Raw genomic sequence first — 27,397 nt, 5'->3', positions numbered from 1 at the left:
AAACAAAGCCAGGTTTCCTTTCTGCACTTGGGAAGACCAATTTCTACATTGGCTGACAGATGTGCCTCCCTGTTGTGCATAAACAGAACATATTTCATTCTGCCTCTAGAGAAGAGTTCAGCTCATTTAGGTGCCCAAAGATTTCAGTAAATTAGGTTAAGCTTGCCACCCACGATGGATTATTAAAGGCCTTAGCAAATAGAGACTGAATTGCAACGTGGAAGGTTTCATATCTTCAGCTGAAAGCATTTCAAAGACACTATATGATATGGTTTTGCATCCATGTAAAACCATTTTGTACTTTCTTTCTGAGCTGCCACTGGAGTAATGTGCCATTGTCCTTTTCATGAAATCATAAAGCACTTTTCACCCCTGGCTCTCTAAGCACTCTAAAAGGATTATCACTATCTTCTTTGTACAATTGGGAAACTGAAGCAATGAGGTGAAAGCAGCTTGCTCAATGGTAACACATTGTAATAGCAAAGCTGTGAATAATAAACCTGGGTCTTCTGATTTCTTGTATGGCACCCAGCAGAACATGTACTGGCTATTATCTTGGTCATTCACAGGGAATGAACCCATTCCCCCAAAACTAAGCCATGAGCTTAAGAAAAAGGAGTATGTCCCCAAGTCAGCAGCTGTAATGGACTGAGGCCTTGCCTATATTTACAGCACTGCAATGGCCACTGCTGTAGCACTTAGTAAAAACTCTATCTCCTCTGACCTCAGCAGAGCTTCTCCCATTGATACAGGACTGACTACACAGGGGATTCAGTGGATATGATTTGTTGCTCAGGATTTTCCAAACCCTGAGCGCCGTGGTTATACTGACTGTCAGTAGCATACCAAGTCTTAGTCCCTACGCTTTTTTGACAGAGAGAGATGCATATCACACATTCAAGAGAGAGTTATACAAACTCTACCAGATACTGAACTGCCTATGCAAGACCAGCAACCAAGTCTTGGTAGCGCCCATGGAGCTTCATGATTATAACCAACACATCCAGCGTTGTAGTTTGGTTACATGTTTTCTATGTGTTTGGCTACTTGCACTTTGTCTAGCATAATGACTGTTTTGCATACAATGCCTCTAGGCACATATGCAGATGCCAATTTAATACTGTTATTTATAGAAGTTCTAGCAACTTGCTGAGGATGTGCATTTTTTGGTACAGACTTCTCTCCTCCCCACTCCACCTCCCAAAATGTACATTTTTCACAACCTTTGAAGATCTACAGTTTGAGAAACCCTGCTCTGGAGGTCTTTAATTGCAGGAGCCTTGGAAGTTCTCATTTCATTATTTCAAGTAAGACTATAGCTATAAAACGTCACCTACTCATAGTCAGAGTTAGAAGTTGTGAGAGAAAGTGTGACAAAATATTTCTAAATCTAGAGCGTTTGATAAACCCTGCCATAAGGAACCTCCACAGACTCAGCGTGACAGTGAATTGCAGATTTGCTGCTGTAATTTCAACAAACATGACATTTTCACTTGCTGAGAGGCTGATAAAGCTGACGGTCAGAAGCAAAAAGGTGTCTGCTGCATAGTCCTTTCTTTTCTTTGCAAATGAGGCACTCTTCCTATGTGGCTCATAGACCTTGCAGGAACTTAAGATTCTTCAGCAACTTTTTCAAGCTGCTGACCTGAAGTTCAAATTTTTTTACTATGGTGAAAGCTCACATTCAAAGCTGGGGATTCAAGTAGGTTTTCCTTGTCACCTTCCCTCCCCAAATTTTGTATATGAGAGAGAAATTTTACCTGATAAAACGTGAGTGGAGACTAAGATATGGGGCCTTACCGTATTTCTAATGATTAGCCCCTACATTTTATTTTTAACTCCAGAACACTAATAGTAAAAGTTCCTATTAATTTTCAGCCTCCTCTTATGCTTCCTGACCTATTGAAAAAACCTGTTGCCCACTAGGGACATTCCTGACAAGATGAAAAACTGTTTTAAATATCATTTGGGCTTTATGCCCCCTTAAAAACATATATCCATTTTCCTGCACCAATTTACCTAGTGATCATGCTTAAGAGCCTAAGGCACCCCAGTTACACCTGGTGAGTAATATTGTCCTAAAGCAGAGGGACTTCCCAGATTCAGAGTACCATTGGCCTAAACCATGCAATGCTCATCAGTTTAAACTTGCAGCTAGCTCACCAAGAAGGTATTTCTGTTCATGAGCGTTAAACTGCCTCCAGTCTGATTCAGTAGAATGATACAGGATGAGTGAATGTCCTTCATATGATTCAAAAATACTCTGACACCAAATAAAATAATCCAGACACCCAGTGCCATCACGATCTTACTTTGCTTTTCTGTGCTATGACACAGAAAGTAACAAGTTTGGCTTCCATTTAATCCCCCTCCCAACCTGGGACACTGGAGTAGGACAGGTAGTTCAGTCTTTCCACAAAGACTTGGGATTCCCCAAATTTTATACATGAATATACAATAGATGGGGTTTTCAAATATTTTCCTCCTAGTACTCCACAACATGCATGCTGCTCACCAAAGTTCAGAGGTTTTAACTAACAATGCGTCAAAACTCCATGACTCCATGTAATAAATAAAATGCTCATCCAGAAAACCAATTTAAAGGAAGTGCACATAGAACAATAATAATCGTTATTATCTGTATTGTAGTAGTCCCTGAAAGCCCAAGTTGTGAATCAGGATTCTATTTTGCCAGGCACTATACAAAACCAGAACAAAGACTGTTCTCGCTTCAAAGATCTTATACTTACAGTCCAATCACCATTGTGGAGTAACCACTTTAAAACCAAATTTAGCTGTGTTTAATAAACACAAATCAATGTGGTTTAAAAATAATTAATAAAAATTCATATTATCTTTCAGTCTTCAACTACTGGAATTCAGTGTTGTATAATATATAAAACTCAGGAAGTTTGGTCAATCCAATTATCTCTTTCACTCTCCACAGGTAACAGCAGATCAAGAACTGATTATCAAACAGACTGACATTGCATTGTGCAATTGTAATGCAATTCCAGATCAAGACCATTTTGCTTCCTAAAGATTGCAGGACTATCCTTATTTACTATTTCATACAACAGCTCAAAATGATCTGTACTGACAGCCTAAGCGTAGTTAACGGAGTCAAAGTTCATGTCTGTCCAATACTTTAAAGGTAGTTTTACAAAATTAAATATATTTGTATTCATCAGAACAGAACACTCAGTTCTGGATAAAAAACATATGGTCAGCATTTATAAAAGCATCAGTGCGGAGCTGATAAGTAAATAACAATGACAGACCAGCTAGGCATTTGCAGTTTGCACTTTCTTCCAATTTACCAACTAAGTACAGTATTCATTTGCATTGCTTAAAGAGATAGGTAGAGAAGAGCTAGGTAACAAGGTTTAATGCAAAATTTGAAAGGTTCAGCCAAAGGTTATACTGCAATGTAAGATTAGTCTGATGCTTTGATCACAAATCCCAAAGCTTTCATGGCATAATGACAAGGATTGGTTGTGACCACACATATGCTTTAGCTTTCTTTATTGAGGTGGGATATCAACTGACACAAATTGCACCAAAGCTAGCCTGTATAATTTTTTTTGTGATGTAACTTTCAATACCTCCAAACAAAATACTAAGACTACCAAATTACATTAGAGCAACAGATCAAAATAGTTTGATTCCAATGAATTATTCATATTTATTTTCATAAGGAAACCAACACAATTCTCTCTCTCAACTTTCTATTTGATGGCTCTAAATGTTCATTAACTTCTCAACCAGGATGAAGAGCAAACCTCTTATTTTTTTGTTCTCTGTGATTTACATAAACATATTATGTGGAGTTCTCCTTTAAGAACTCCACAATACATCATCAATCTGTGCTACAAGGTGCTGCGCTTGGGAAGAATGGATGTCATGCTCTTGCCTCATGACATAATTTATTGTGAGAATAGAAAACTAACAAAATGAAGTAATTTGGCTTTCCAACATTGCTTACAATTCCCAGAGTTTTTTTCCCCTCACTCCCTCCAGATCATTGTCTTGAACCAGGGATTCCTGGCTGAAGAATCTTTATTCCCTGCTTCACTCATAGGCCATCTGCTTGGGAGCATTTAGCCCTAAATCCACAAAAGGATTTAGGTGTCTGCCTGCTCCTTTAGGCACTGAAATACCACATATAGGTCCTCAAAATACCCATTCAGATGCTGCTACTTAAACCTTTAGGCACCTACATTCCCTAGGCACCTACGTTCCAACTGGTAAAGTCCCTTTCAGGTCCCACAATTCTGGCGGTGGGCATGCACAAAGCCACATCTATCTTGATGTCCAGTGCCTAGCTCGTGACTATGGCCAGTGGAACTATGGCCACAAACTGAGCATTCCCCTAACTCTCTCACCTGTGGGGTCCAATGCAGTAGGCACACTCAGAACATGCCTACTGGATCAGGCTCCATGTACAACTCAACCCGAGGTTATCTCCTGCAGCAGCAGTACCACTTTGTATGAATACTTATAAGTTCAATGGAACAAGAATTTGAAGGTGTGTGTGGGGGGGGAGAGGGGGTCTCACATTCCAGGGGAGTGTTCCAACCAGGGGGTTACAGAGTCAGCCACTTACTTATTTTTCTCAGTGAGTGTTTATTTATAAAAAGTGGAAACGCTTCAACAGCAAAGACAGTCTCCACCTGCCTGCTTGAGAATACCTCACAGCCCAGTGGTTAAGTCACAGTCCTGGAAGGCAGAAGAATTTGCTAAGTCCATATGCTGTATCAGAAAGAGTGGGGACTTTAACCTGGCTCCCCCACATCCTGGGTGAATGCTTGAACCATTAGACAACTGGGCAAAAGAACCTTTCCTCCTCTGCAGTGTTTTATGAGAAATGACTAACCTGGTTTAGATGCCTATCTCCAGGAGGGGAGTCCCAAGGGGAAGTAAGTACTTCAGCAACTAACTTCCTTTTGTTATGCCCCATTTCTTCCTATTAGCTAGGATAGGTAGCTCCACACTCCTCATGTTGGCATTTTTGGGCACCTAACACTTCCTATACATTGTATAAGCAGCTTGGGTGCCTAACTCCAGGTAATTAATTCCACTAAGCAGCAGGTCACCAAAAATTTTGGTATTGCAATGCTCTTAAGTCTTTTGTATAGATCTGGTCTTTAGCATCTGTTCCCACAGCATGGCATGCTACAGAGACTACCTGCTTTCCTGAAATTTACCTGTTCATATTAGCTCTAGCTGGCCTTTATATGGACTCTTCAGGTTACCACCTGACCTAGTGCCCCACGGCCTCAGAAAAAAGTCACAATTTACCCATTACAGATTGGGCTGTGTCCATTTCACAATAAGGGGCCAAATACCTTATGACAAGTATACAAGAAATTTTTAAATCTAAAGAGGAAATATGAAAAATATTCTAGATTAAGTCTGGGCTTAGCCTTTGACTCCTGTAAATTATTTCACACACAACGTAGTGAAAGTAATGACTATCCGAAGCTTTACAAACAAGCTTCACAAACAATTTCACACATAGTAAAATGTAACCTACAAAAAGGAAGAACAATTAAGAACTGCTGTAATATATTTAAATGTGCACAAGCCAATCACATTAAGTGCCCTGGGCATCATATATTGTTTGTGAAACTGTTTTTTGCATGCTGTCCTCAGAAAGCACAAAGTTCATTGGAAAAATATACATTTTGGAGCTACTGAAAAGCATATTAAATATTGCAAAACATTTTCTATAGGAGCTGGGGCAAGAGCACAATGTAGGTTGCTATATGAAGCTACATGGAGCAATTCTGCATGGCCAATATCGCCACTTACTTTGTAGCTCTTGATTTAAATTATTTAAATTTAAATTATTCATTACTTCAGTTTCATACAATTTGCACACAGGTATAATAATGGAAATAGTTCCTAAGAGAATATGGCATTTTCAATGTGCCATTTGCACTCTGATATTATGTTACCATGGGATTGTTAGAAGAACATAGATATACAATTATTTGGTGCCTACATTATAGCACATGACAATGTCTCTCTACTAAGAACACTACCTATTCAGATTTTAAAAAAAATACTGAAAAAAGGTGGAACCACTCCTTATGTAAATTGTTCTGTTAAACAAATCACCTTAAGAAATAAAAATCTCAACACTTCCAGCAGCTAGGCATCTCAGAAGGGGTTCATAGAACCGTAATTAATCAGGCCCATGAGGAAAAATTAAGAACGCTAAAAATGAATAGCTGAGCTAAAAAAGAACAAGAGGGTCTCAAATCTCCGAGGTCCCATCTGCTGCAGGACATGGCCTCAGGGATTACTGGGGGCAGGGGAGGGCTGGTGCAGAGCAGCAGAAATAGCAAGGGATGGGCTATTATAATGGAAGAAGGTGGGGCAATGGCAGGAAGAGGCAGGACTTGGGGGACATGAATGCATGTCTCCCCCAGCCCACCAGGATTCCTAGGCCGGACTGTGCAACTGCTGTGGCAGGGGACGGCCTGCAGGCTGGGAGATTAAGACTTCTGATCTAAAAACATATGAAGATTATTATTATTTGAATTATTTAAGCACCACTGGCCCCAACCAAAGTCAACTCCCCAGCGTGGTAGGCACTAGGGATGTTAAGGAACTAGTTGACTAGTCCCTTCCTCCTTCCCCCCCTTGCTGCCTCTATCAGATAGAGGCAGCAAAGTGGTGATGGGGGGAGAAATGAGGGTACTTCAAAGCGGCAGCACCGCTGATCCTGGGGCTCCATGTGGCGCTGCCCCTTAGAAACATTGCTGCACCGCCCTATCAACTAATCGAATAGAAAATGCAAAAATGCATCAACTATTCGATTAGTGAATTACATGATATTTAACATCCTTAGTAGGCACTGTAACCTGTAAGTATACAAAGTTGCTTCCTACAAGCATATCGATAAACTATAGGTATAAGGCAGTAATACAAGGAAACTGCAGCATAAGAATATGAGACCTATAAGCTTCAGTATCAGTTAGTTAACCAGAAGTGAGTTTAGGTCACAAGTTACCATAACATATAATGCTGTGATAAAGTGTGCTTAAAATGTTGACAGACAACTGCAAGAAATCAGTCCATTCTAGTTTGTGTATTCAGGATAGGAACATCAGCAATGTTCAGCTGGAGGATTGCTATAATAACCAACTGACATATAAGCTAATAAATTTGAAGTCTTTAATATACTAAGCTATAGGATACAGCCACCCCAACATTATCAGAGTGAGGAAGTTGAGATACGGACAGAGGCAGACATCTTTAAGAATATTTGTGGCAGCTCTAAAACCATGAAACAGGATTAACCACAGCCTAGACCATAGTGATCTTTTGGAGTGCCTGCGAGAGAACAGAACATTTGTGGACCATCAGCTGTCTCATCACCTTTGGTTCGCTAAAAGAATGGTGTGCTAGTACACTGTTATGATGCTGGAATGTTACAATGGTATTCATATTATTGCTGCCAACTTCAAGTTGGAGCATTTGTGTGTTTAGCAATTTGCGTTAACAGAACTATTGCAAGAAGGTTTTTTCTAAGTGTGAGTATTGCCACTATGTATGTGATTTTTCAGAGGCTTATAATTGGGTCAAATTTGGGGGAAATTTTCGTGGTAATGGCAAAAGGTCTCTGACAAAGTCCCTGTTCCAAAGGAAAGGGGCTTTAGAGATTAGAGCACTTTAAAAAAAGGCACTACATTTGTTTTAAAAGGGAAAAACAATTTTTTCCCTTTTACTGTTCTCTGAAATGGCTCTATTATTTTGGCTGCAATGTTCCTAAAAAAAAAATTTCCAATGGAGGCAGGTACCCAGAGTGGAAAATTTCAACCCAAAGCATTAAAGCAGTGGTCGCCAACCTTATGGGGCTGCCGGGTGCCCGGGGCGGGGCTGCGCACGCGCCTGGGGACGGGGCCACCCATATGCTGCGTGCCCAAAGCTGGCACCACCCATGCGCCGCACTCCTGGGGCTGGCGCTGCAACTGTGCTGCATGCCCAGGGGTGGGGCCGCCCATACGCCACGTGCCCGGGGCCGGAACAGCCCATGTTGGGGACCTGGGCACCACGTTGGGGACCACTACATTAAAGTTTGGCAAAGCTATAAGGAACAGAAAACAAAGACTAAAATTGAAGTGTCAAGCAACCTTAGTAGATAAAATTACCAATCCTGTCTACAAAAAAAAAAAAAAAAAAAAAAAGTAAACATGATTGCAAGGTTGTTGTAGCTCTGGTAGACCCAGGAGCTCAGAAAGACAAGATAGGTGAGATAATTTATTTTATTGAACAAACTTCTGTTGCTAAGAGAGACAGTTTTTGGACAATTTACAGCTCTTCTTCAGGCCTACTTATGTTTAATACGGTGCAGTATGTGTTAACAGCTTTTACAAAAGCTGACAACAATATTTTACCTTGATATCAGAAGTGTCACGTTGGCTGTTGCGCCATGCTCTTGAAACTGATGAGAAAGTTCTATCTGCATGGTCAAACTTCCCGCCTTGTACTTGTAGGAAAAAAGTTGTAAAGGGTTCCTGTGAAAGAAAATGAAGTGATGCTTTTAGAAAGAAATGTGAATATTTGCAATTGCTGTGTTTGGAGGTTAGAGTTTCTCTTACTTCATTTCCTGGTGCATGAATGGGTAATTGGGGCAAGTTACTTCTGCTACCCACCTGAGGAATATTTCAGACATGTCTTTTTTTTGCATGAGTCCCCCTAAGTTCTACTCTGCTATGCTTTTAAATACATAAAGAAAAAAAGATGAATATGTTTATTATTGGGGTTCTGGGTGGGTTTTGCTTATTTTTAAGTAAGGTGTTTCAAAAAATAATTACGGGCTTAATCGGGGCTTTTTGTTCAAGTTCTTATTAATATAAATAAGAAACATTTAACACAATGTAATTTTACCATTGTTATGGCTTAATATGTAATTTATGATTTACAGAAGAAAAATGTTTGAAAGATTTAAAAGCCTCCTCTTAGTTAAAGAACACTTAAGCACATATTAGTGGGTAATTGCTTGAAATTAGCTAAGCACTATAAATTACTGCAAGGATTTACGTATGCTTGTACCATTCTAACAAGCTTTAATTAATGATGTGCTGCTAATGCTTTCCCAAAGAAATTACTTTCTAGAAGATAAATCACCTTTCAATTTTACAGAAACATGCACTGTTAAACTAATATATTATCAATACGTAGCATCCATAGAGCTACCTGCATATATCTTGCAACATCTTTTAAAATACATATGACAATGAATAGTCTTAATCATCTTACGGAATCTCATTTTAACATTTAGGGATGAAAATTAAATAGATTCATAAGAATTTACAATTTTTTTTTTACACTTCAATGAAAAAAAATCACGTGAGGAACAGTAGTTAAGCCTATTTAGCGTAATATAATGAAATCTATTTGTAAAGCATATTGAAAGAAAAAAGTGTTTATAGTAATTTGAGGAAGCTATGCCATAAAAATTAAAATATGATGTTCAGAGTTTGGAACACATTTTATCCTCGAAAACTGAAAAGTTTCTGATCAATTACTTCAAAATTTCAATTGCCCTTATATTCTGTTGGGTTTTAATTTTCTCATGGCTTCTGATTATTTGTTGTTTTCATTATTATTTAAAACAAAATGTATTTTAAAGAATCTACTTACAATTCTCAATAACCAGGTGAGTGCAAAACTTGCAGTTGAGTAATGAGTGCCATAGTGAAACTTTGGAACCTGATCATCCTCCCATGATTCATATCGCTCTGCGAAGAATGCTGCTCTTTTTGGATTTAGAGCACCAACAGGCTGCAACAAAGAAGACAATTATCACATCATAATCAGCAATGTCATTGCTACCAGAATTATTAGCATGCACGCAAATGTTTTATCCAGGGTATTTTGTTTGTGTTTTGCAAAAGCAGATAGAGTTGGAATGGGGTGAAGAGACATGTGGATTTCAAACTTGGACAATATATACACAAAGATGATGAAAGAAGCTGTTATGTTTCATCAATATAGTCTAGTTTCAGTTGAGCAGTGATCATCACTAACAAGCATTTCACAGACAGTATTACATGAAGTGGATGCTAGCCATGTGGTGTTTTTTTTTTTTAAGACAATTAAAGGAGTTATGAACAAGAGTTAGAAACATGATTTTTGGACTTCATGTTTTAGGAAAGGTTTCAGGCTGACCAAAAGTATAAGGCAATGTTAACAGTGTAGCTGGAATATAGATATAAGTATTAGTGTTTGATTTTTTTGGTTTGGTATCTTATTGTTAATGTTATTTGTTCTATTTTTCTTCCAAGAGAAGTTGTACCTAAAGAATAAAATATATTTGCATATAATGCAGGAAAAGGAAAAGGAATAAATTTTAGAAATTAGTGAAACAGAAATGTTAGAAAGTAGTGATACAAAAAAAATATCAAACTGAGTTTATTAAATATGCAAAATGACCAAGACGACTTACCACATTTTTATAAACATTGCTGAACCTGGAATTTAGTTAATGCAAAATACAAAGCTTTGAAAACATGCCATGTGTTTCTTCATTAGGATTACTCCTATATGAAGATTCAATGGTTTTTAAAACAGTTTTACATGTTTAATACTTTTAAGAGGTCTCGAGTATTTTAGTACATGGGCACTATTTGATCATTTTCATTACCTATACTGAGATGTATATAGAATAGCATTTTCTTATACCATAAAATTAATTGATGAACATATAAAAAGATTACAGAAGTGCTGGGTTATAACTAAAGAATATGCCTGCCAAAAAGTATTTTCACATGTATTATGTTACTAAAAACAAACAGATATACTTAATACATACAAGGTCAGACAAACAAACATTCAAGGGAGAGCTTCAAAGCAAAATTGACAATCAATAATCCAGCTCTGAGTCAATGAAAGCAGGGGTTTCCTTGGGTCATGTGAAAAAATAATTTAGACTCTAAGTAAAAAAATGTCCATTACTATATTCATATTTTGGAAATATTTGTATTATGTGATTATTATTATCAAAGTGTATGTTTACTTGCAGATAGCATCTGATATAATGTATCAGCTGCAAGTAGTTTCTCTTCTAGATGTCAGATCAAACAAGGATTTAAGATCTAATCTTACATTTTCTTTCTTACAGCAGTTTTCACTTGGCAATTGGATAAAGAATACATCTTAAGTTGATTACTATTTTTGCAGTTCACTAATTTGAAATGTAAACCTTTTAAAGGAGTGATTGCTGTAGAAAAGGATTTTATCTGATTTAGTAAATGTATTCCAAGGAAGAATGAAACTGACTCTAAGAACTATCTTCTTTGTTACAGAACCATTTTGGAATCCATCTGCACAGATTTCCCTAAAGGCTTAGCTACGCTGGAGGGGAAAGAAGGAGAAATAAGATCATTTGTAGGAAAGTTATATGAATTAAAAATAGAATCAATTCTGTTTCTGTATAGTACTGTAGCATTTTAAGTTTTCACTTAATTTGCTCCTATTTTTATTACCCTACAAATGAGTATGCCCCAAATCAATAGTTATAGAATTACATTCCTTGAATATAAAGCTAAAACCAATTAGGATTGATTTCATTCTCTTTTGAAAAAAATGGTATAACACAGAGATCCATACAGTTAAAATCCACAGTATTGATTCCCACTGTTATTGTTACAGTTGGTTTCTGAAGCCTGCAACAGGACAATCATCAAGACATGCCACATTTATTTTCAAGCAAATAAAGAAAAAGTCCCCAAATGACAGAAAGCTTAGCAGGGAGGGGGGAACCAAACCACAGAGCTGTGCACTGACAATGATACACTATCAGCTTACTCAGAGAAGTTACAGTGGGAATACACACATTGAATTATACATTACACGAATGCACTGATTTATTGTGGTAATAACATCCACCTCATTAAAAGATTCTGCTTTGCTGCAGTCAGAGAGCTACATATTGTTTACTGCTATAAATTAATGGGAGTGCACAAAACACTGTGGAACCCCTCTAACAATAGATCTGTAATGACAGCGCTGTATATCACAGCTTCCTCAGCAGCTTCATAATAAAATGGAGACAATGTATTGGTCTAATACATTCTACCATGCTGGCCCATATTTTTCTGACAACTGCTTTAACAGATGAGGTGATTCAACAATGCTATAAAGTGCAGTAAACAGTTAACTACACTTGAGCCATAGAGGTAATCACGGTATATAATGGCTATTCAAAAATCCTTCCTAAGGCTAAATTTGATTTAAAATGTTAACCCAAATTTCTCAGTAATGCATATATTTGGAAATAAACAGGTAACAACTGCTACCTACTGAGGTTGGGGAAAGGAGCTCTCTTTTCTTCCTGATGGCAAAAAGAGGAAATCCACACTAAGCTGATGTGAGCAAAGTTATTCATTAGCCAACATGGTTTCTTTCCAGCTACAAATCGGAGCAAAATGACAAACTGAAAGCTATAGCCTGCATCCTCAGTAATTACATTTTTTGTTACAGAAATGGATAGAATGAAATAAGTACATCCTACTCTGTAGATTAAATGATCAGATACTCCTATTAGTGGTATGAGGAGAAGAGAAACGTGGTAAGATTTTTGTTTAATATAAAAGGACTAATGATCTTAAGCTCTCTACCAGAGGTACATACTCAACCTACACATATTGAGAGCATGGAGATTCCAATCTTTCCAGAAATATTCAACTTCTAACGTGTTTTTCATGTAACAGTATTTTTTTAAATACTTTTTGCTCTAGAATTGGCTATAGCAAATCCTGGCTTTTGGATCAATTTAAAATTTCCTTCCTTTAAAATAGAACAAAGCAGATTTGGACTGCTGAAAAAGAATCAATTACAATGTGCTTCTATTTGGTGTTTTTGCTAATTTAAAATATGGTTTGGTGCTATGGTGTGTTGTTGTATTCATTAGGTACCTGTATTAATCTTGTGTTGATTTTACTGCTTTACATACTGTACTTTTTGGAGCAATTGCACGTCTTGTCTGCATTTTCACTTGCTTTGCATCTTGTGTCTCAGAATCAAAGACCATTATCAGAGAATATAATTTGTACACTTCCCTCATCTAGATAAATAAGACTTTCCACAGTGTTTATCACATAGCCACACACTCCAAAATACAACAGAGAATATCTTATTTAATGCTATACTCCTAGTTAAGGTATGTAGTGGCTTTCATTCCTACATACTGTTTTGATTTTTAGCAAGCCTTATTTTAAGATGGCATCTGTGTTGTCTTTAAATTACTTTTATAATTGGATTCCTTTTCATACTGAAATGTAAGCTTGTCTCTTATTAAAAACAAAAAGTGTGTACTTTTCAAAACTAATGGGCCATGAATTGCCAGAAAGAGAGGCACAACAATCATTAGGCCACTAATTGAAGATTTTTGGACAGCAGTTCAATGGTCAGTAATGTTGTACAGGTTTTTAGATTGGAGAAAAGGTATTCTTATCCACAGGTCTACATATTTCTGTTTTCCTTCGTCATGAACAAGAAAAGCAGCAGCTTTTACTAGCTCTCTTAGGGCTTATCTCTTAGGACTCACCTGCTGCTCTTCTGGTAAGGTGAGGTGAGGGCATTTGGGCCAGGGAACACTGAAGACTGCGGCCATAGCGGGGCAGGAGTGGGGCTGAGGTCTAGCCTTCCCGAAGGGGGCTTCACCTGCTATGCATGAGGTGAACATGACATTCAAAACATACTATAATACAACTATTCAGTGCAGCGAAGAGGGAAAGAAAAGGTACTATGTCATGTATGAGGTTGCTGAAATAACTTGTCTTCCTCTGTAAGCAAATCTGTGGATAAACTTAGGCACAAAAGCCAAAAACATGCACTTGTCCATTGCAAATTTGCTATTTCTTTCAAATGCAAAGTGTCTCACATGTCTTGCAACTTCAAGTGTTTGTCTGGGCACCAAGGAAAAAGAGGTTATGGCTCCTTTAAGGGTCCTTCCACCCTTGGAGTGGAGGAAAAGGACTGGTCATGGAGGGGGAGAAGCAACACCTGATCTGGTGACTGAGTTGGTGAGGCAGTATGCCATTTGCCTCTGGGGAAGGTGTCTCTGTTTCATATATCTGTCATGCTTGGATTAGCTGTGGCCAGATTGGGGTGGGATGTGATGGGTTTTTTCACTGACTGCAGCAATTGAGGGACCCAGTGGGATAAGTCAGGAAGTAAGGTTCAAGTTGTCCCAATTTAGCAAGTTGCTTATGTCCTGTGCAGGTACTGGGGGGAGGAGGGAGATCCCTTACAAACTGGAATTGGACATTCATAATGTTGTGACCTAAAGAAACCACACTCATCTTGTCTGTCTTCCTTCATGTCCAGGAAAATGAGTTTTTCATTCCAATCAGTCCTACTGACAACATTTTAAGTGTCTAAACTTTTTTTTTTGGGGGGGGGGGGGTATTTATAATAGTAACTGGAAAAAAACCCACAAATGTCATTGGATACTGCAACATAAAGCTAAGCCAAAGCTTCTCATGAGTTTCGATGTTTCAAAAGGTATGAACACCCAATTTCCTTTGATTCTAAGAAATGCTCCCTCTGTTTGCCTTACCACAATGACTCAACACTTTCTGGAAACTTAGTGAACGATTTTAGGATTTGAAATGTCACTTAAGTCAAACTTGAATGCTTATAACAAGACTACATTTTAACTGCTGAGTTACTATGCCTTAAGGATTCTCTCTATTTATGCTAGTCATTTCAATGCATCCAAAATCAAGTCAGTGCATTAAAGACCACTGCTATTAAACACTGCTCCAGGTCTTCATATAAATTAAGATTGTTCACAGCCACTCTGATTTAGACAGTAATAGAGTAATGACAAAAATTAAATATGAAATCACTTCTGATAACATTTCTGGATGATGAAGACTGGCAGAATGGTAAATAGTGATGAAAAGAGGGCAGCCAGAGAGCAGTGTGGTATGATTGGTGAGCTGAGCTCATTCAGATAAATACATTTAGCTTTATTAAAACACTAGGTTCTACATGGAAGAATAAGGAAAATAGGCCATACTTACAGAGTGGGGGGAATGTTTCTTGGAAAGTAGTGACTCTAGGGGATTAGTAAATAGGAATACAAATATTCGTGTATACAACATTGGGGAGGCAAATACTAGAATACTGTGCACAGTTCTGGCATATACATTTGAAAGAAGATGTTGAAAAATTACGATCTGTGCAGAAAAGAGCCACGAAAATGACTGGAGGTTTGGAGAACATGCCTTATGTTTGGAGAATTAAGGTGCTAAATCCATTTATAAAACAGAAGATTGAGAGGTGACTTAATCACGGTGTATTAATCCCTTAAAGGGAGAAAATAGTGGGTACTAACAAGCATTTTTAATTTAACCGAGAATATCATAACAAGAATCATTAGCTGGAAGCTGAAGCCAGACACATTCAAATGGGAATCGAGGCACACATTTTTAACAGTGAGTATGATTAAGTACTGGAACCAACTATCAAAGGAAGTGTGAATTCTCCATCTTTTGATGTCTTCAAATAAAGACTAGGTACCCTTCCTGAAGATTTGCGTGTGACCAAACACAAGTTATTGGGCTCAATACTGGAGTAAAAGGGTGAAATTTAATGGCCTGTGATACACAGGAGGTCAGAATAGATGATCTAATGGTACCTTCTGGCTTTAAATTCTATGAATCCATAAAAAACCTCAGTAATAAAAAGCAGATAGTGGTCTCAAAAATAAATCCTAGCAAGAACAAAGATCATACTTAGCAAATATGCTGAGAAGCATAACTCAACTGTGCAGAAAATTACATTTACAAAACTTCAGGTAGCAAGTCAGATGAGGCAGAAAAAGAATTAAAAAAAACAGAAGTTCAGGATCAATTTATTTATGATTAGTGTTCCTTGAACTGTTGCTTAGTGGCTTTCTGGTCTGCCAAAGTATTTTTAGCCTATGTATGTAATGAAATATCAGATCTTTCAAAGAGGCTTATGTTGTTTTTCTTACTATCAAAGTTTACCTGTCTCCTTCATTTTTCCTGCCTCCTCCTCCTCAATTCAGATACAAGTTTGGCAGTTTATATCTTGAGAATTACAATTAAAACATCCTTGCTATTATAGCTGGAGCACATTGTGGGACAAAGTTTTGGGTAGGTGGAGATAATTAGCATGGAAGGCCTCGATGAGGAAGGCTATCCTAATTTAATCCCCCATTACTTATGACAGGTTCTCTGGTGGAACTGTATGAAACCAAAGAAGTCTGCATAGCAGAAATGAGTCTTTTCCCTTCCATAGTTATCCTTTGTTAACTTTAAGACGCTACAAAAATGTATGTCTCTCTCTGTCTTGGTTATCCTTGCCTCCCTGCCATTCATGATGTCTCATGACATTTTGCAAATTCAGAATGAGTGTGAAATGAGAGAGAATCAAACTGACCAGTAAGAATGTACTCCCAATATTGTAAGAAAAGGTTTATTCATTAGAAGCTGCCTAATCTGTAGGAGTGATTCTAAAATCAGGAATAAAAAAAGCTAAAACCTAATAGATCATGAAATTAAGTAGACCCACAAAATCAATTTAGGAACTAACTAACAAGTAACGAGTGACTAAAAATGATTAATGAACATCATAATCTGACGTTAAGAAAACAGGAAGATAAGCAAATGTGAATATAATAAAAGATGACCTTGGGAGAAGGGGGTTATTGGGAAGAAATCAGATAATGTCAGCATGTTTCAGAATACTCTTAAGGAAAACAGGAATTACAAGACTTAGAGGATATAGTTGTAAGGTGGCAACAAATGTTTTGCTTCAAGGACAATGATACTACTTACAGACAGAGAAAGCATTATGAAGAGATTCAAAGAGTTATCTAGTTGGTGGTAAAGAATTATATTACAAGAAACAGAATGATAGAATACTAGAATTGGAAGGGACCTTGAGAGGTCATCAAGTCCAGTCCCCTGCCCTCACGGCAGGATCAAGCACCATCTAGATTATCCCTAACAGATGTTTGTCTAATCTGTTCTTAAAAATCTCCAGTTATGGAAATTCTGTAACCTCCCGAGGAAATGTATTCCAGTGGCGGGGAAGCATCTCACCCTGAAAATACATGCATTTTCCAAAAAGATGGCATTTGCTATTCAGTTTCCTGAGTTCATCAATAATATCTCTGAAGTCCAGGGAGATTACTGATGAACCCAGGAACCTGAATAGCATATACTGCCTCCTCAGTCACTCCCAAACCTGCATGGGCATAATATAGCAAAAACTTCCCCTGCCAAAACCCACAACTGAGAGTCCGGAGAAAGCAGCGGTGCCAGGAGAGACTGAGCCTCCCATAGCCTGCTGACTATGTGTGAAGATTATAATTTAACTACATAGTACTACAGTCAGTACTACATCTGAAGACAGTAGGTTTAGCATGACTGTGAAGACTATTAGGGCTTCTGATTTGAGTAACTCTAAGATTCTCTATTAGAATTGTCCCATAATTAGCATAACAAAAGAGTGGACTCAAATAATTTTCACCTCAGGACCTGGCTCTCTTGTAACTGTATTGCCTCCTTTGCAAATCACTGGAGTGATGTACCTCTAACAATCAAGCGATTATCCATTTGGCACTTGTTCACATTCCATGTACTTTTAGTGACACAAGCATATCATTATATACATGATCATAGGTATAACAGATGGTTTTGAATAAGGGAATCTCAAAGAATTATCTGATATCTAGCACTACAGTCCAACAAACTAAGTGTTTGTGTCTGTGACATATATAGAACACCATTGACTGGCTTTTATGTCTGAGCATACACACATCCTTGCAGACACAGGATGATCCTGCATGGTTTCAGGGACCAATTATGTGATATTGCATTTTTTTCTCCATTCTCTTTGTGAATTGTTTTATTATGGTGAGCTTTGATATACATATTTTGTAGTTCACACTTATTTTTTCTCACTTGCATGTGAAACTTGTATTATTTAATTTTTATTAATTTAATTTATTATTTGTAATGTATTATTAAACTTATATTTATTGTTTAACTGTTCTCTTCCAGAATTACTTTTAATTCTGGAATTTACTAGTAATTCTGGAAGAGAACAGTTAAACAATAAACATAAGTTTAATAATACATTACAAATAATAATACATTAAATTAATAAAAATTAAATAATACAACAAGTTTCACATGCAAGTGAGAAAAAATAAGTGTGAACTACAAAATATGTACACCAAAGCTCACCATAATAAAACAATTCACAAAGAGAATGGAGAAAAAAATGCAATATCACATAATTGGTCCCTGAAACCATGCAGGATCATCCTGTGTCTGCAAGGATGTGTGTATGCTCAGACATAAAAGCCAGTCAATGGTATTCCTCTACATCAAACTTGCTGTTACTTTGAGATGTAAATGGATTTTTCACTGAAACATTTTTTATTTTATCCTGGTGAGGAGACACAGATAAATGGCCTCCAGTGGGCTCATTTAAGACTTGTATGCACTGTTTAGGGTGCAGACAACTATTTCTCATCAGCTCCTTTATCTAACTGACAAGAATAACCAACAGACTGTGATGAACATTTATATCGAATCCAGGGTCTTTGGATTTTTTTTCATTACTGCATATGGATAAAATGTCATAGAATTGTTATCTCCACATCTTCTAAAATTAATTTTAATGTAATCTGAAAAAATACCAAAACTACTGAATTATAGATCAATATATTTTTTTCTAATGGGCTTTATGTCTCAAATGCATGTTTCAAGTGTCCCTATATAGTCCTGAAAATACATTCGATATTATACTATCAATATTTAAGCAAAACTTGCTTTTCAAATCAATGGGAAGTTTTGTTTCACCAATCATGGCAGAATATGGCCCACTGATAACATAAAAAACAACTCAAATGGCAAAGGTAAAATGCGTAAATTGTCTTGGACCTAAAAAAAGAGGTAACTATGTATTTGTAGACATATCAGTGACACCACTATCACTTACCCACTATGTGCATGTAAGCTAACATTAATTGAGATTTGTACTTAAAGCTAACACGTTATTTTGCCATGTAAAACTATACCCTAACGAAAATGGTCTAGAGGGCTAAAGCCTTGAATGTGTTTTCATAGAAGTATTTTGAATTATGAAAAAAAGGTTACTAAATCTGGAGTAGATAAACTGATCAATAATCACTAGCTCAAAACAGCAAAATAAACCTTATTGTTTAGAAAGAATGGAAAGAGGAAATTATTTATAAAAGTTACAGAAAATAAATATATCAAGAGTAATCCTCCCTTATTAGCAATAACAACGTGTGAGCCTGATGGAACCTCCCTGAAGCAGTCTTTGTCACCATTCCTGTCCCACAACAGTCCATTGGCCCTTAAGGCTTTCCAGAAACTGAATACAGACAGGAGCAGTTGTAGGAACAGGGAATGTATGACTTCATTATGCCAGCAGATCTAGTTACTCTTCCTTGTCAGGATAAAGCACACCTCTCAGCCTTCAAACATGTCAAGGTGGTGTGCCTGTAAGCATGGTGGCAACCGTCATGTCCACACCTGGAACTGAACCAGTTACCTTCAGTATTCTAAAGCAAGAGTTTTTAGAGTTTGTGTTATAAAGCCTGTCTTCTCAAGCTGAGAGCTATAACAGATTTACATCCTCTATGCATTAGGCAGAATGAGGACTCATTAAGTACATATTGACTAGTGGGTAACACAAGCAAAATGTGCAACAAATGATTGAAACGTGATTTTGATTACGCAAACCATAATTTAAATCATCACTGGTTTTTTTAGTACAAAAACCTATTTTAAAGTAATGTTCTCATTCTGAAAATCATATCCATACTTACCATCATTGCACATTGATCAGCAGCAGGGTTTGAACCTCAATCTTCACATCCCTAGCTTATTACTTGAGCTACAAGAGTAATTAGCTAGCCCATTTGAATAGATAGGATGACTGGATACACAAACTCTCAGAACTTTCTTAACTATTTACTCATTAGTCAGCAGCAGAATATTGGGAGCCAAGCAACCTGGATTTTATCCCTGTCTCTGGGAAAGACGCATGATATACAGTGGTTAAAGACTGGATCATCCTAGCTAATATAGTCATTCCAAAAGGCAGTGTGGTGCAGTGGCAGATGAGACTGGTGTCTATTATGTTGGAGACCCAGTTCTTGTGCCTGCAGAGCTTTGCATGAAGAATCTCTATTTTTTTTTTCTTACCAGGATGGTAAAGCTCTGCCTTCAACTATTGGGGTTTATGGCCACAATTAATAGGCCAGTATCTAAACAGGTGTTACAAGGAGGAGGGAAAACAATTGTTCTCCTTGGCCTCCGATGATAGGACAAGAAAAAATGGGCTTAAATTGCAGCAAGGGAAGTTTAGGTTGTTCATTAGGAAAAACTTAGTAACTATCAAGGTGATGAAATGCTGAAATAAATTGCCTAGGGAGGTTGAGGAATCTCCATCACTGGAAGTATTTAAGAACAGGTTGGATAAACATCTATCAAGGATGATATAGATGGTGGTTGGTCCTGCCATGAAGGCAGGTGACTAGACTTGATGACCTCTCGAGGTCCCTTCCAGTTCTAGTATTTTATGATACTACAGAGAACTCCATGGGAATTTAAACAGCACTTTGAAAAGATGTAATTTGAAATTCCGGTTCATTATTCTTTATTATAGCTGAAAAGCTATAAAATAGAGATAACGTATAATTGATATTCTAGCCATCAGCATGAGGAGCAACAGTGTGGACAGAGAACAGGTTTTTAGATTTCTTGCAAAAAGAGTACCAACCTCCCCCCCCCAAACCAATTCAGTGACCATTTGACAAAATTGATTATTTTAAGCTCTTATTGATTCTCTCTGTATCAGTTCATTTTTATCAAACCATGAAAAATGCAAGCAGTACTCAAAGTTTATATTCTGTGTTGTTTTGCCATTTTAATATTTTTCCAAAATAAAACTTTAAAGCTTTTGTTAAAATGAACTCATCCACAGCCCCACTATAAATACAGCAAATGTGCCCCTACAACATACAAAACCAGAGGCTGAAACAATAGCGTCTGAAGAAAAAGTGAATATCTTTATTTTGAGAATAATTAATTAAATATGTGTTTAAAAATATTGAAAGTAAGCCCCTGACTACCATGTATAGACAAAGTTCATAAGTGACCTGACACACAGGGTTTTTTTTTAAATACACACACAAAAGCGTGAGATGGCTTGCCCAGAAATCATCATACTTAATAAAACCTGAGGGGACTAGCTTTAGTGTCTCACAGGCCTCTCTAGACTGGTCTTGGGAAGTGCAAGAAAAGGCAAGCAATACTGACTAGTGACTTTATACCCTTCCAGTCCTTTGGATGACCATCAACTCTCCCTCTGGATGGCTATGCATCACCAATGTCATTGAGAGAGGGGGGCTAGGTGTGTCACCAGAAAAGGCGGAGGGGTGCTTTCTGTAGCAGTCCTGTACTGTCCAAGACACATAAGAAAGAGGCCAGGTTAAAGGATCTGAGCCACGATGGCCTACAGTGCATTTGAAGTTCCTGTTCAGAGCAGGAAACAGGTTAGCCTATTCTGCTCCCTGAACCCCAAAAGCCAAAAAGTTTAAACGCAATATGAATCTTATACATGAAATAAAAAAAAATTAGGGCTTCAGGGTATCTTTGTGAGATGTATCTACTCAGACAACAACCTAAGGGCAGGTCATGGCTTTGTACATGACATCCTACATACTTCATTCACTCACTCTGATGCTGGCAGAACCTTACCACATGGGATGTTGAGATTATAATTTAGGCTTAAGTACCATAAACTAGTTCCCTTAATTGGCCTTTTTCTAAAAAGAAGAATGAGATCCAAATACAGTGTGTCCTAGATTAGGGCGAAATATTATAGTACTGTCATAGCCAAACTCTGCCACTGCATCTGTGACCTACTCAATTCTCTACACTGTGCTTGTGGTAAAATTGGGGGATAGCTTGGGCTTTGGGTGGGGTCCATCATGAACACTGTATCAAAGTCAACACCAGATCTCTTGTTCACTTTGCCTTTCCCAGGCTAGGCAATAACGCAGATGATCTGTCCTTTTGGGAATTATGTTGTGTCCCCTCCTTCTGGGATTCCCTTCAAATTTAGAGGTATATTTGGGCTTCATGACTTTTGAGGGAGCATTATCTTTATGCATAGGCAGAGGTATTGACCTTACTGCCCGGGATGCAAGCACCAGAGCATTCAGTGCACATGCCAGAGCTAAATCTGTCAGTACTAACTAAAGCCATGTTTTCGCTTGCTGTGCCGGAGATCAATCTTCTTGTGTCTGATTTAGTGGGTCAAGATAAAATCCGCTAAATTGAATGCTGAGGGAAGTTCCAGTTGGCACCAGTACTCCTCATAGTTATGATGAGTAAGGCAAGCTGACCAGAGCATTTGCTCCCATCCGCCTCCCTCTGTGAAGACAACGCCCAGCTTGGCTTACGGTAAGCTGACTCCAGCTAGTTATTTTATGTAGCTGGAATTGCATACCTTAACCCAACCTTCCAGGTCTAGTGTAGACCTGGCCTAAGGCATCTGATGCTGCAGACGTTATAGATCTTGAAGTCATCAGCATTGAAACCTCTGCCTCTGAGGGTGCTCTCTCCAACTTCTTTTCACTGCCCCATCGTGGCTGAAGTTGGCTTACTAGACTTGCCTGAATAGTGACAGTCACCTCCAAGTTTGAAATGACCTGTATGGAATGCTCTAGAAAACATTATTTGATACAAGCATTCCTGGATTTGCACAACCTGACAGAGGAGGACTTGCACACAGAGTACTTTAGGGTTTGGCATTTGCCATTAGATGCCATAGTTGACACAAAGCCCCTTTCTCTGGTGTACAGTGGAATAGGAGTTTTGAGTTCCTTTTCTTCCCCTCTCTCCCTCCTCCCCTTTATTCGATGAGGTGGAAAGACTCCAAATAAATGGAATGTGAAGATAGACTCATGAAGAAATGAAGAAAATAAACAAGTAAGGCATTTGCTCTGTGTTGTACTTCATAGACAGCAGTGGTAAAAGGGAACTCTGCCTTTATTTATGTCCGCACAGAAACATGAGATACCACTGGGCATGTGTACAAAAGAACACTGATGTTCAAAGAATCCAGTCTTCTGCACATAAGACACACGTACACCTACAGTTACTCTCTTGTTAATTGTTACTTTTCTAGACCAGATGTTGGACACTGATGTTCAAAAGAATCCAATCTTATGCACATGAGAGACATGTACACCTACTGTTACTCTCTTGTTAATGGTTACTTTTCTAGACCAGACCTTGAGAAGTCAGGCACATTCACTAGCTCTAAATAAGATATATGTATACTGCATGAAAATAATAAAAGAGACTAAAACATTATGATGTACACGTGCACCTGTAGTGAAGACAGAAGTATTTAAGAGGGTGTAATAATGCTCCTCTAATGAGGTAAATTTATAGTCTTACAAGGGTGGTGTGTACCACAAGGAAATTATCAACAGTCCAGCTTACTTGTGCATTAAGGATCTTAAAAACACTTAGGGTGGATTGTCATCCATAAAAAGTCTCCCTTTGGTATCTCATTATTTTCCAAGTAGTAGTTATTTCTATATACTCTCTCTTTTCCAAGCCCTGGGATACATCACAATTTATTGTCTGAACATAAGGAGGACAGGGAAAAAGTGTACTTTTGGATGATGGAAGTAGTTTAGAAGATGGGAATCAATCTGGTGTAAAATGCTATACGTTACATAAATAAAATACTATATGTACTACTTATAAGTAAATGTATAATGTTCACTCCTAATCATAATCACCTCTTAAGGAATAAACACTCAAGTTGGAATGGGATAACTGACGGAAGGTATGCTCCTGGTATTTGTCAGGAGTATTCACAACACTGACAGTAATATTAACCACAATCCATTTCTGTTGCTTTGGTTTATCATTGTGTGACTGATGTTCAAAACAATGTCATTGGAAGCTGCTTATATAAAATGTGAGTTTAACCTATACACTGCAGTTATTTAAATCTGTACTAACTGTGCAGAACTAGTTAATAAATAAACAAAGCTGTCACCTATTTTTGTCAATCAAAGTGATAAATATTTAATGCCATAATATTTAGGCATGGTTGCTATAGGCAATAAACACCAACAAAGTATACTGCATACCTTATTATCAAAAAATAAAACCGTTTTGTACCCAAATCCACTGAGGAGTAATATTAATTTGCATTTTAAATTATAATTATTTCAATGCATTATGTGATCAGACTAACACTGAAAATTCAATAGTATAGATATATAAAATAAGAACATATAATTAATAACTTGCTGTGGACCAATTAATATTTTACAATACACAAGAAGTCACAACGTTTTTTTTGTTTGTTTGTTTTACTTTTTTTTTAAATAAAGAGGGAAAGTAAACTTTGCTCAAAACTTGCATTTTTATTTATTGTTGGTATTTTAACAAAAATGTACCTTGTTTACCTTTTTTCTGGCTCAAAATGACTACAAACATTCTAAAGCTGAAGTTGTTAAAACCATGTGAATGTTAAATGGAAAGTGTTACCAGAAGCCCATAACTTAAAATATTTTCACCAATCTTAATAGTTTAAAAGTTCAGAACAGTAAAAAATAATTAATGCTTTGATTTTTAATCTTTCTTCCCAAAATGAAAGAATGACATGTAGTGTAAAATCTGTAATATACTATCTTCTCCCATTACATTCCATTACAATAGTTAAATACATGGTTATTAACAGTACGTTACTGGTTAATGCTGTTCGATCAATTAAACATGAACCTACCACCAGAGAGAGAGAAAAAGTTCAAAATATAACCTATATGAGGCCGTGCAGCTAGAAACATCGATACAGCAACCAAAATCTGAATTACTGCATCCATGACATATAGATGGCATATTGATTCTTGCTGTATCTGTTGCAGAGCATGCCAAAAGCACTGGCATTCATCAGAAACAGCACTTAAAATGTAACAGATAAAGAAGTGTTGTCTGATCAACAGCAGTTAAGCACTGATAGGTAAGGAAAGATGCATGTTTGGTATATATACAGATACACACTATCCAAATAGTGAATGGGAGACAACAGCAATAAATCACCACTCAAGGGTAAAATGTTACTAAGAATTAAATATGCTTCCTAAAAGTGGACTTATAGGAACAAAGACTCCTTTTACTTTTTTTCACAAAAATTAACATATTACTACTTTTCCTAGATAGCATATCTATCTGTTTTTATTGCCCTTTAGCTCTGTTTCTTAAAATATTCTCAACTGCTTATGCCCAGGACAGTTAATAGGTATGTCTAATTTGTTGTGTCCAACCAGTTCTGAACTATAGCAAACTAGCCACACTCCACCATCCAAATAGCCACATGTGGTAGCGTGTTTGACACCACAGGTCTAGCGCATAAGCCCAGCATTCCCTTTGGACTTTTATTACTTGGCCAGCCAACCAGAAAGAGAATTCATTGGCTTTCCCACGGCTAAAAAAACATTTAGCAATCTTTAGCATCATTTACACCAAAAGTAAACAGACCATACCCTCACTCAGTACATAATCAAGAGTGGGAAAGGGCATTAGTGATCCCTAAGGGAGATGAGGGCTAGCGAAGTGCTCAGCATTAAGTTAGAGCAACATTAGGGTTGCTTTAAGATGGACTGGCAGGTAATAGCCTCCAAAAGGATGCTAGCTGCGTATTGTCAGAATACATTTCCCTCAGATACAACCCCTCTACTTTGGGTGGAGAGAAAATATTGGCCGCAAAGTGACTGACTATGCTGACTATAGGCTCCTTAAGGATTTTTCACACTTGAGAAGTCCTCAGCTATTCAGTTTGTGAAGCTGTACAAGGCTTTTGTGCTGGAAAATAAAAAAAAACAGTTCCTCACAAGGCACAACCCTGCTCACAACGTTGAACCAAAATCATGGACTCACTATAAGCAAGCACAATGGACACAGAGTAGAGATCTTTCAGTACTCTGAACACAATTATAAAAGCAGTGATCATGATGCCTTAGTTGAGGATAAGTTCCATTTTGCACTAATTGGGATTCAGCTTCTATTTTTATTAAGAAAAATATAGTCTAGCCATCCCTAACTTACCATACTGTAGAGTACAAAATTCATTTTGAGAGTTTACAAGTAAATCTGTTAGTTTATAAATTAAAGATGCATTAAAAACTAGGTTCTTAAAAATTGCATTTTTGTCAGTATCTCCTTTGTCCCATGTTATCTTAACAATGGAAAAACAGACATTTCACATTTCCATAGAGTTAAAATTAAGTAAAATATTGAGCATGTTTGACAGTATTAGGTTATAATTAAGAAGTGAATAATGACTGGTACCAAATTGTATGATTACATAGGCTACAGAGAGGCTCATTTAATTCTTACATTTCCCTTTCTAACTTCAGAGGTAACATCAATCACCATCCTTTTTTCTCAATTAATTTGCACAATATTTTGGTTTTAACAACTCAGTGGTATAAAACAGACTAGTCACATGCACCCAGAGATCCAAGTGACAAAGCAGTGGTCCAATTGTCACTTCTCGGTGCTTGAAAAGTTACCCTTGGCACTTATGCCTTGGCTCTACTGCAGACTGAGGTGACACTTGTAACATTTGCCTCAGGGAACTCAGCACCATAAGCCACTGTGTGACTTCACCACCTTAACAAGAGGAAGCACTGCTGTAGCTTAAGCTATGTGTACACTGGAAAGATTAGGTGATGAAAGTACTGTCGACATTCCTCAGTCGCCAAAATGAAAGTTGACAAATCACTTTTATACTGATACCTTTTGTCGACATGTCATAACACAATCATTAGCTCCCCTGTCGACAGAAAGACCAAAGCAATGTGGGTATGCATCCCACACTACCTGGCATCACCTTCAGTCACTAAGTTATGAGAATGCATAACGTAAAGCTAGGCATTTTGGGAATGTGAAAAACATCCTGTCAGTTGCCTCTTTACTTCCCAGTCCTCCCTGGGCTTCTGGTTTACTTTCGCACCACTTGAATAACAGTTCTTCTGGTCAACGCCAGCATCTGCTGAGAGAAATCATGGATCCCAGCCTTCTCTCCTATGTTGTATTCAATGTCCTAAGCGCTTCATGCATTGTAGCAGATCCATTTAGGCACTTAATAGCAGAGGAAGAAGACTCGGCTGAGGATGACAATGTGGGTGACAGGGCAGCAGTGATGTGGCTTTGCACTGCGCTGTCACAGTGCAACTGTGCATAGTAGAGTGTTGCTTTTGGGCTAGTGAAACCAGCACTGAGTGGTGGGATCACCCTGCCATGCAGGTGTGGGATGAAGACCACTG

General features: G+C 37.6%; 1 protein-coding gene across 7 annotated transcripts in view; it reads right to left on the bottom strand.

The window, feature by feature from the left end:
* The window catches only part of LRBA (LPS responsive beige-like anchor protein), a 559,883-nt gene that overhangs the window by 141,903 nt on the left and 390,583 nt on the right, over positions 1–27,397 (bottom strand). For all 7 annotated transcript variants that reach the window (XM_075930027.2, XM_075930020.2, XM_075930019.2 and 4 more), the window contains 2 exons: positions 9,658–9,798; positions 8,409–8,528 (listed from right to left, as the gene is read on the bottom strand). In XM_075930027.2, the coding sequence (XP_075786142.2) occupies positions 8,409–8,528; positions 9,658–9,798 (261 nt within the window). The remainder of the gene's footprint in view (positions 1–8,408; positions 8,529–9,657; positions 9,799–27,397) is intronic.

This window comes from Pelodiscus sinensis, chromosome 4 (genome assembly GCF_052426305.1).
Source record: "Pelodiscus sinensis isolate ZL-2025 chromosome 4, ASM5242630v1, whole genome shotgun sequence".
Classification (NCBI taxonomy): Eukaryota; Metazoa; Chordata; order Testudines; family Trionychidae; genus Pelodiscus; species Pelodiscus sinensis.
The sequence above is the reverse complement of the archived record's forward strand: the minus strand, read 5'-3'. Positions and strand labels throughout refer to the sequence as shown.